This window comes from Miniopterus natalensis, chromosome 6 (assembly GCF_054644295.1).
Source record: "Miniopterus natalensis isolate mMinNat1 chromosome 6, mMinNat1.hap1, whole genome shotgun sequence".
Classification (NCBI taxonomy): domain Eukaryota; kingdom Metazoa; phylum Chordata; class Mammalia; order Chiroptera; family Miniopteridae; genus Miniopterus; species Miniopterus natalensis.
Genome location: NC_142086.1, coordinates 4370470 through 4381790, shown reverse-complemented (window position 1 = coordinate 4381790; position 11321 = coordinate 4370470). Strand labels below are relative to the sequence as shown.

At 49.4% G+C, this 11321-nt stretch overlaps 1 protein-coding gene across 1 annotated transcript in view; it reads left to right on the top strand.

Moving 5' to 3' along the window:
* Positions 1-225: 225 nt before the first annotated feature.
* SLC9A9 (solute carrier family 9 member A9) overlaps positions 226-11321 on the top strand; it is a 484070-nt gene continuing 472974 nt past the window's right edge. Inside the window, exon 1 of the mRNA XM_087818510.1 lies at positions 226-400. Within this exon, the coding sequence (XP_087674636.1) occupies positions 226-400 (175 nt within the window). The remainder of the gene's footprint in view (positions 401-11321) is intronic.

Here is an 11321-nt window from a genome sequence, read left to right as displayed (position 1 = left end):
TGGAAGGTAATTTCATCGAAGGAAGTGCTTTCAGGCGGTGGGAGTCGGGCTGAAAGGCGCCCAGTGGAAAAGCGACGGGGCTGCTTTAAGGCAGAGGCAGGAAGCTGTAACCAGAAGCCGTGTGAACCGGCGGGCTCCCTCCCCAGGGCCCCAGCCTGTTTACTCTGCCATCGGTCGCCGGGCAGCCCACCGACAGCCCTCCCCAGGTGCCACTGGCTGAGCGGGATGGAGCAGCCGCACGGGCTCCTGGCGGGGCAGGGGGAGGACCGGTTCCAGCACCAGGGGGCCGTGGAGCTGCTGGTCTTCAACTTTCTGCTCATCCTGACCATTCTCACCATCTGGCTGTTTAAAAACCATCGCTTTCGCTTCTTGCATGAGACCGGAGGGGCGATGCTGTACGGTGAGTGGGGACCCTGCAGGGCTGGTGGGAAACCTGTCGCTGGGAACCTGGGGACCCCTGCGCAGGGGCCGAGTGGAAGCTGGGGGAAGCCGGGGAGTCAGCCTGGTGGAAGGCGCTGCGCGTAACGGGGGCGCCTCTGCAGGCGAGCTGCTGACAGTTGCCTTGTTGCCCAGTGTCACCGACCTGTTCTCAGGCGGCACCTGGCGCGTCTGTGACAGATGCGGGGCCTCTGTCACGTGCGGAGTCAGACCTGGAGCTCTCTGTAACGTTAGACCTGGGAAGGATGCCTGCAGGCACAGGAGGGACCGGGGGCATTAGAAAGTTCTAGAGCTAACATCACAAAAATGTCTGGAGTAAGTCCCCTTAAGTCAACAAGTTTCAAAAAGAAAACTTGCAGAAACGCACCCCACCCACCTATTGCAATAACTGTGTCCCAATCCATTTTAATTATATGTTCTACCTTCTGATACACAAGAGTTTCCTTATGCAGTGCTTTTTATTTCTTAGCCTGGTTTCAGACCTTCTAATTGGTCACTATTGGTATTTTTTGCGGGGAGGATGCACTTGTTTAACACTTTCAACCCTCAAAGTGCTGCTCTTCCTGTGTAATTTACATGTCATTCATTTCCAAATAAAATGTGACATTGTCTAGGCTATCCACTCATCCTTTAAAGTGAAATCCAAGGCACCAGTGGTTTAGACACTGACCTCACTGGAAAGGAACTCTGAACACAATGGAAACCGGAGCAGCACTGCCATGATTCACAGCAAAGAATATGCTTTTACACACTCTGCTTCCATCGTTTTGGAAGCCGAGAAGCCTGAGGTTCAGGGGACGGGATCAGTGCACGGTTTACATGCTAACCCAGCGGTGTCCCGATAAGAAGGAGGCTGTCAAGATCAGAGACCGTAAGAAATGCGGCGGCTTCAGAGTGAGAGCCTGCGGCAGGCGGCTGAGCTCAGGCTGAGCAGTGCGGCTCCTGACGTGCTGAGCCCCTCAGGGTGCAAAGTTAAGTCACACAGCAAAGGTCTCACTTGAAGGGGGGCAGCCCCCGTCAGGTCGAAGAGAAACAGTCAAACAGAAAGAAAGCGATGTTGTCAGATGCCAAGCCCAAGGTTCCAGGCACTGGCCCTTCTCCATCATCAATGCAGAATCTTTCTCTTAACTCGGCTAATAAATAATCAGTGAGGATATGGAATGTAATTTGAGGGGCCAGAAACAATGTGTTTCTAGGCATTAAATTAAAAGGCTATACAAAGTTTAGCAAAACAACACAGATTTTGAAATTATGAATGTTTATTATAGAGAAAGATTTCTTCCTGGCCCTGAATTTGAACTATGACTTATTTACCAATTTCAACTTATCCATGATAGAGATACTGTTGTGTGAAACTTTTGATTAAATTTGGTGACTTATTAAAATAAAAGTATACTTTGTACTCACAACAAATAAATCTAAATTTTATTTTGAACCTGAAAATGTCCAGATTATCTTTAACCTTCAAAAACTCCACGAAATACTTCTAAATTGCGGTTGAAGTGATAACTTGTTAGCACAGTGCACTGTAGTTGAAATAGTATTTCTCTCTAGGTTTCGTATTGTTAAGGCAGTTTGGACTTAAAGTTTATGAGAGTGAGATTAAGTTGAACTGTCTGATTTCTACCCTTTCACAATTTATTTTATGCAAAAATTATTGAAAGCAATTTCTAAAACAGAGCAATGTGAAGGCTTATAAAATTGTGGAGACATTACTATTCCACTACTAGAATTGTGATTATTTTTGAGTTATCTTGAGCCATATTAATCAATGAAAATACTTTTATTTTAGTGCTGTTTGATGTGTTTGTTGGCATAGAATTAAAGTTGTTGGAATGTAAGGGGATCTTAGAGGGTATCTTCTCCAGCTCTTACTATACAGAGGAAGAAACTGAATCTCAAAGAAGTAAAGTAACTTCCCCAAACTTAATAGCCACTCATGTCAGAGTCCATGCATGTGCTTTTCTCATCCAAGTATCTAATCAGGTTCCTGCTCATCTTTAAAGCGCTCTCACCAATCGCCTCTGAAAATAGCCCATCTGGACGGCATTAGTGACTTCTCATAGTTCTTTAGGGATGACCTAAGTGTTATATCTCAAAGCTTGTTAGGGACTTTCTGTCAGTGATGTAACAAAATAGCGAAACTGCAACAGAGGAGCAAGAGGGGACTTTCTAATAAACACTTTTAAATGATAAGGGGAAAGGAGATGCCAAGTGAAAACTGCTCAGTAGCTAAAGGGCTTTGAAATTCACAGCCTGGGAAGTAGCCTTAGAGAGCGTATGTGCAACACCCTTTCTCAGGAGAGAAAACAAAGACTTACAGAGGTAAAGGTTAGGTAATCAGTTAGCTGCTGAGCTGGGATTCAACCTCCATCTCCAAGAGATGCCAAAGGTATTTCACAATGAGTCGATTCTCAGCGATCGTCCTGGAGAGAGAAGGTGCTGTGAGCCCCAGACGCACCCTCACGTCGCTGTCAGGGTTAGTGAGACGGATCCCATTTTCTAGGAGGCCCAAGAGTGAAGCGGCAGAATAAGACCCTACAGGCCCCTGCCTCTTCCAGATGGAACTCGTGGTTCTTGCTGGAGTCCCTCCAGGGTCATGGTGATAACCCACAGGGAAGGAAAGAAACAAAACTGTAGTTAAAATGTAAACTTAAAGAGTTTTAAAGGAGACAAACATTTGAGAGCTAACTGCCCCTCAGTCGTCTCCATCCTACAGATAGGTTTGCTGGTGATGAAACATCTTCTAAGCCTTTGCGATGCTGTACCCAATGCTTGTCAGTGAAGGTGGCTAGGAGACCCTCTGCTGGAATCAATGCTGTTCTTGCTCTCACCAGCTTTGTGTATAATGTGTCACTTTCCTCTGTATTAAGAACCATAGTTGTGTTTCTAAAACACCAAATTTCATGTAATATTCAGCCCAGCTGCCATCTGCCTTCCTGCTGGGATTGGTTGGTATGTTCCAAATATCCTTTAGAAGACATAATAGATATTGGTGCATTTTATCAGTATGCGGGAGAATCCAATTAAAACATTCTAGGGAGTTGGGCCTCAGGAAATGAGCAGTTAAAGTAAAATGAGAGAAAAACTGATCAAATGTAACATTTAACTGCTCTTTTGCTTATTGTTAGAAACAATTTCCAAGTTGTTAACCTTAAAATACTGTATATATTGTTTGATTCCACTATTCTTTGGAGATAAATCTGCTACTCCAAATACAAATAATCCACTATATGAAAAATAACTTTTCTCTTGGTATTAGGAGCCACCGGATGCTTTTAAAAATTAGTGGCAACATTCTAACAATATTTTTGCTTCACCAGGAGCAGTAATGGGTAATTGTGACTCATGACATTCTCTGGCTCTCATTATTTCAAATTGGAAGGATAAGAGTCCGTAACTGGTTTGAAATACACGCCATGGTGATAGTCATTGAAATTGGACTAAAAGCTTAAATGACTATTAATGGTCCAAATATTGATTAACAGCAGCTGATGCACTTAGTGCTGTTCACTTAGGGCCCATATCCCCTGCTCCTGCTCATAAAAGAAAAATTGCCCCTGTGTCCTGATAGCACTAAGAGCTCCATTACACATCTCTGTGGGCTCCCACACTTCACAGGGCATTCACACTGCCCTGCGCTTGAGGGCTGAACAGAGCAACTGAAACCTCTTAGAATTCCCCCTCTGGCTTCATGGCCTTGCAATGCATGGCACAGCCTCTGAACTCATGTGGAAATTTTGTTCAGTATTTAGTGGGCAGAAGTGAAATTTTAAGTCGCAAAGTTTAGATTTTTAATTCATTAAACCATGTCATATTAAACTATGAAATTATGTCTGAATCTTAAGAGTATACTCACTACTGTAATAAGGCCAATTTAGTTCACTCAGCAGCATGTTTTTCAAAGTTTAGAGAAAATATAGTTATGTCGTGAATCAGAGAGGGTTAAAAGCTATCTTTCTTTTTTTAAATATATCTTTATTGATTTCAGACGGAGGAAAGGAGAGGGAGAGAGAGATAGAAACATCAATGATGAGAGTCATTGATCGGCTGCAGCCCGCAACCCAGGCCTGTGCCCTGACCGGGAATCGAACCCCGATCGCCTGGATCCTACGTCGATGCCCAACCGCTGAGCCACACCCTGCCGGGCAAAAACTATCTTTCTTAAACAATGATAAGGCATCAGTTTTATTAGCTCTGTTCGGAGGGGCCTCAGGATAAAATGGGCTGTTGGACGCAGTGTGGCTCCGCCCGGCTGTCCCTGTTTTCTGCCCAGTCCAGCCCTGCCCTGCTGACTGCCAGGCCCCTGGGACAGGCTCAGGCCACTGCCCGGCCTTCCCTGCCTGGGAGGCCCTTCCCCAGGTGTTTTACTGTTTCAGATGTAGCAGCTTCGTGGAGAAAGCACTGGATCCTCTCAGGAATCTGAGTTTTTAAATCCTGATGAACTTTTTCCTGAGTTAACTGCATTACTTTGTGCAAGTGACTTACCTCTGGTCTTACTTTTCTCATCTGTAAAATGAGGGAGGAAGGAGATAGATATTACTAAGCTCCCTTTCAGCTGCAAAAGTCTTTCAAAATTCAGACCAAGATTGCCTTCAGCCCAGACATCTATGTCTCAGCCACCCCAATCCAGCCAGTTTGCTCCCAGAACCCTGTGGGCACGACGCCCAGCCCCTGCTCCCAGCCAGGGTCTTGGCCAGTGTCATTCACCACTGTTGCTCTCCTGGTCCCACTCTGCTTCTGGAAGGGGCATGTGGTACACACTGCTGAGTTTTTCTCAAAGGTGAGGAGAGCAAGTCACACCACGGGAGTGGTGAGGACTATCCGAGGGCTCAGGGCTTGGTGGACGCCTGGCACACGAAGATCAGAGTGACTCTGGTTTAATTTGGGGGACGCTGCAGGAAAGTCATGAGGGTAAGAAGCCCACTGATCTCACTTGCTCTCCTTTTTGGTATAAAGAGCTTGGTTGGAAGGAGGTGCAGAGTTCAGGGCAGGCTTCCCATGCTGTGCAGTGTTAGCCAAAGAAAGGCTGGAAAGGTGGGAAATCAGTGGCACATCCCCAGTAGGTTTCCAGAGGTGAATTTTAAGAACAGAGCCTCCTATCTATTCTGCTGGGCTCCTGTGTCCCTAAGGAACCACAGAGGGGGCCCTTTGAGCAGTTGGCTGTGAGGTGTCTGAGGGTCCCTCTCAGCTCTAAAGCAGATGGCTGCTCATCACAGCGATGAGCTCATGCCTCAGACTATTTGCAGAGGTTATGTAGAGTCTAAACTGAGCTCAAGGTGTACGGTAGGGAAGTGGGGACACGGCGAACTCATGTTTGCCAAACATCTAGCAAATCAAAATAGTGTATACTACTAATAATAATTGCTAACAGACAGCATTGAGGGTGGGAGCTTTGCTGTCACAAGTGCTCTACATATGCCAACTCATTTAATCCTCACAGCAACCATTTCTAGTGGGGAAACTGAAGCACCAAAAATTTAAGTAACTTGCCTAAGGTCACAGATCTTCTCAGTGCGCGGCTGGGACTGACTTGGAGGCTTGGCTGTATGTGGCCAGCGGCGTCAGGCCCCCGGCTGTGTGTGCATGCCTGTGCATTTGGGGGAGGTATTACCACTTTCATGGTACAAATGAGGAAGCTGACACTCAGAGCCAAAAAAAGGCCGAGCGTCCAACCCAGGACAATGAACCCACGTTCTCTCTGCCAGGTGCTGGTGCCTTGGAAGTTTCCAGAGGAAGAGTTTGAGATATCTAACACGGTGTCCTTACTGCTAATACTCACTCTATCCATGCTCAGTGTGCACGATGCCTTTAGTTTGCACATAAGGACATGGAAACTTCGGACGTTTACAGTTGGCCAGGGTTCTGCAGAATAATCGGCAAAAACACCAGGTTTGACAGCCTGTGCTCTCAAATGTTGGCCACATGTCCTCTCACCAGCGTCTGCTTGTGAAATGTAACTCTCTCAGGAGTCGGAACAGGGGAAGGCTGGGGAAGGCGGGGGGGTAGGTTGTTATCCTGTCCCTCCCAGAAAGCCCAGGGGGAGCCCAGCCTGCTGAGCGCCTGGTTGAAATGCTGGGGAGAGGGACGTGGCTGACCGGCAGCCCCTGCTCCCACGTGACGAGCCCACAGTCATGCTGGGCTTACAGCAGTGGCCAGAATGGGAGTGGAAGGTGCTGTAAACAGTTTGAGAAGGGAAAGTCTTGTTCAAGTGCATCCTGCACTGTAGGCTTTCATCACATGTTAGTGCCATTCAGTTGGGTTTGGGGGAGAGACTGAAGGTGGACTCATCACTTACGCCCCTGGGCTCTCCCAGCGTTGCGCAGCCTGCGAGGCTAAGCCTGGGCTGGCTGGGCACTGACGTGCTCCTCACTGGCACGGTGCGCAGATTGGCGGGAGCCCTGGTCCCTCCCTACTTCGCTCTTTGCAATACTTTGTAATGTTTCCAACTCTGGTTTGAGAAAAAATAGACTGTTTTGTGTAAATATTATAAGGCATGAAATAATTTTGTTTTAGTCAGTATGTATCTAGTTAGAGAACTTTATATATTCCTTCTGTAAACTTCTTAAGAGGGTTGCAAGGAAGAGTGTTAGATTATGTAGAAGTTGGTGGTGAAATCATTTCTGGAGAAGTTGTCCATAATGCTATGCTAGTAATCCCAGAGTCCTGGGAAATGTGTGTGTGTTTGTGTATGCTGTGTTTCGTGTCTGTGTATGTTTCTGTGCATGCAGGTGCGCGTGTGTGTGTTGTCCTGCAATAAGGACAGGAACGAACATTGGACCCCCCCACTGTGGTGGAAGTTCCAATGTTGGGACTTTCTGTCATTTCCACATGTGTCTGTCCTAGGAGAAGATAAAGGCTGTAACGGAGACATCCCCAGGTGGAGCAGCCCCGTGGACCACTTTCCACCGGGGAATACCATGGGACCCTCTTGCTGGCAGGCACTCCAGACCTGCTCCGAAACCCTTACGGGACTCTTTCCTTCACCAAAACCAGTGGACAGTGAGCCAGCACAGAGCAATAAACTGTGTCCTCTGATAGCAACACCCACACTTCCCTCTAGTCCTGTGAATTTAGAAGGTTGGTGGGAGGGCAGAGAAGAGCAAAAGACCTCACCAAGCAGATGGTATTGAAGGGGACATGTTAGGAAATGCACTCAGCATTGGAAGTTCAAACCCATATCATCTCGCTACGCCAGCTAAGCAACAAAGCTTGATGAGATGGGCAGGTGGGTAATGTCAAGTAGAAAGTTAAAAATTGTGGCGACGCCTCTTGAAGACGATTTGTGGCCACTGGCGAGGAGTTAGATGCTGGCGCTGAGCGGCTTGCTAAGGATGTTTGTTACACCGTTTCCTTCTTCACCCGCATTTGAAGCCCCCGTTCATATTCTTCTATCTGGATGACTGAAGCAACATCACAGATTCCCTGCCCTAAAGAGCCCCCACTGTAAAAGTGCAGTTCGTGCCAAAGGACACTGTTCCTTGGGCTTTACTTGATTGCTGTCACCTCGAAACTCCTCTCCTCACCTCCTTTCCTGGGTTCTTCCTCACATAAGTAGAAATGTTTCTAGCGTGAACTTCCCCTCCATGTCCTCGCCACACTGCCGTTCTCTTTTTTCCTTCAGATAATTGTCTCCAAATGCAGTTTCCTCTGCTACAAAACATAGCAAATCTGCTGGCCAGCTAAGAACTCACTCAGTTTTTCCACAAGACCTTCTGGCCAACACTCTCCCTTCTTGGACACCCTCCGTTCTTCAGCTGTGCGGGCCCTTGATCTCAGCCGCTGCGTCAGCCACGCCTAACTGCTTGGCGTGCCGCATTCGCGCTGAGCTCAATAACTTCCACAGACTTCTCCCTAGACAGTCCATGCCCTGTCCTCTCCTGGCGAACTCCTACCCATCCTTAAGAACCTCCTCTGTGACGCCTTCCCTAACACTTTGGTGGGTGGAGGATTGGTCTCTCCTTTAGGGCTCCTTAGGACTTTGCACAATCACTTGTTAAAAAAATAAAAATGTTTTATCTGTTAGATGCATTCAGCTGATAGTAACAGAAACCCTGACTAAAAAAGGCTTGGCGATACGGGCACCTATTGTCTCGCGTAACCAGAAGTCCAGAGAAGAGCGGTGTTCGGGCTGGCGGGTCCCAGCCTGCTCTTGTCCTCGGCGCCAGGCCCTCTCCTTCCTCGGCTCTGCCGCGCTCAGGCGACTTCAGCGTCGGGCTGGAGGGAGATGGGTCATCCCGGGGAAGAAGCCAGTCACCTCTCCTGTCTCCCTTAGGATGTCAAAACTTTTCTAAGCTCCCTGCTCAGTTCCCTTGACTTCTATTGACTGGGATTGGGTCACATGCTCTTGTAGAGCCAGTTACCTGGGGGAATGGGGACACCCGTTAGCTGGAAGGGGGTCCACTTACCACAGGCACGTGGGGAGGGCTGGGGAGCTGACGGGCCTGGGCTTTGGTGGGAAAAGGGGGATGGATGCTGGGTGGCCACCCATGGGGTCTGATACACTTCGGAAGTCGAAACGTAATGTTGTTAGTTTGAAGGTTCACCTTCTCGTTTGTAAGGGAGAACACCTCACTCATCTAGCGTCTGCTTGGCAGCCACTGGGCGCGCAGAGCGCAAGAACTGCAAGACGCGGGTCTTCGACAGTCCTCACGTATTAACTCCACTGGCGGTAGGGAGCCTCCTAAAGTCTCCGCAATATCAGGTGGCATTTAAATCCAACCCACGAAGAGTCTGATTGGCTAAGCGGTTCAGTGGGGAGCCCGGGTCCCGCAGGAAGAGCGTGTGAAGGGAGAGCGCCACAGCAGTGCCCGTGTGCGACAGGGTCTGCTCACCAGTTCTGAACATAGCCAGGGATTTTAACACTTTGTGTTTTAAAAACTGTCCCTTTGGGAAAATGCTTGGCATCCTGTAGAATGGCTGTCGGTCTTACGAGGACGTGGCTGAGCTGCAGGCTCACTGTAGGAGGAGGCTTAGGAGACACGGCTTCTACCTGAGTCTTACTGGAAATTGGATCACAGGATTGGCCAAGAGGCAAAGGGCTGGCGGCATTTTCATATTTTAGGATCAAGGCGACATTTTATTCCTTTTTATAACTCCCACAGTCCTAGAGCAGCGCCCTGTGTGTTACGTGGCCTGAAAGCCTACGGAGGGCGAGTGGTTTCCTCGTATTTTCAATGTGGTGATGAAGTGAGAGCCAGTACAGGAGACAGGGCGCATATTTCTCCTTGCTTCCCTCTTACAGTGCTCGCCAGGCTGTTTCCCCTCCCTGCCCCTGCTCCCTCCTGTCCCAGAAACGGCGCCCTGCGCGGCCTGCCAGGCATCTGCTGGGGAGCTGGGTGCGAGCTCTGCCGCAACAACATCATCAGAGCCTTGGGTGTGATGTTTCTTCCAAGTAGCTTTTTTAAACGTTGGTCACTGACCGACTACACACATTTGGAGGATCCCTTTCTTCTGGACTCCAAGGGAGTTCGTGGACTCAGAGGAAGCTGGGTTCTAATTCTGCTGAAAGTGTTTAGCTTTTCTAGAGGAAAGAGATGAAGAATAGCACAGAGTCTGCCCCAAGCAGCCTCATTGTCTCTGGGGAGACAAAGCCAGGTCTGCCCAGCAAAGCTAAACAGTAAATCTGTAAAACTGGGCCATAGGGGAGTGGTTCCAACCGTGAGGGTGTGAGGACCCAGCGTGGGGGGCTCAGGCAAGGCTGTGTCAGAGGCGACCCCGCAGGCGGGACCTGAGATTGAGTCTGCTGGATGGGGGTGCGTCAGGGAGGAGGTCTGCTGCCCAGGCCTCATCCCAGGGCTGTGTGCTCTTCGGGGCAGGTTGGGGTTCCCCAGAGGGCAGGTCCACACTACTGCTATCCCAGTTGCCCAGATGTCCAAACTGGTGGGGCAAAGGATGCATCTGGACTGGAGTTTCTGCCTAGAGAAGGTGATGCCACCAGCCGGCCTAGGAAAGAGCTTGGTGAAGGGCCACGCTCCTGGGGTGCACAGCCTGGGACTCGGCTGTGCAGGCTGTGCCGGGGCTGGGACCCGGCTGCGCAGGTGGTGCTGGGGGTGTTGCTTTGCAGGACAGGCTTCTCCTTTTCTCCTGGGCATGTAGGGTCCTGATTCGTGACTTTCCACTGAGAGTGGTGGTGTGTGTCCTCAGCCATGGGAGCCAGTCTCTTCTTTCCCTCTTCCAAGCAATTGGAACTTTTTCTTGACCCTGCAGCTCTGTGTGATAAAAGCAACCCTTTCCTAGCATTTTCTTCTTCACATTCGTGTCAGCAGGTGGCTAAAGCCCTGAGTGGATGGGCCACTGTCAAGAGCACTGTGAGGCCCTTTGGGTAGGTGTCTGGTCTGTGACATCAGGGTTGTTCGGGTTTGTGCCACTGAAGCAGGGGCGCAAAGAAGGGTGCCTGTGAGGCGCAGGTTTCCCCACTGGCCTGCAGACGCCGCCAAGATGATGGTGAAGCTAAACCCTTCGGGCTGGAGAGAGGCAAGGCTGGAGCGTTTCTGCCTACTGTGTTAATTTGGATCCTCTGAGAAGCAGACACTGGGAAGAGATTCCTTGTGCAAAAGACTTGGGCTTCAAGCCTGTGGATGCTGGGACAGCTGTCCCACCTGTGTGCAGCCCCAGCCCCTGTGGAGAGAGAAAGAGAGGAGGCAGGTGAGAGGAGGTTTAGGCTGCAGGGCAATTCTAAGAAAGCTGTGGCAGGGCCAACTGGGCAACCTTGAGCCATGGGGCCCTTCAGAGGAGCCCTGTCTCCCTGTCTTAGCACCTTACTTGGAGTCTTTGGCCTCCCAGTCTGAGCACCCTGCTGGCTCAGTCTTTGGCTTCGCTCTCTTAGGGCTCTGCTTGGAGTCTTTGGTTGGCCTCAGCATGGAATGGGCATGGATTTCCAG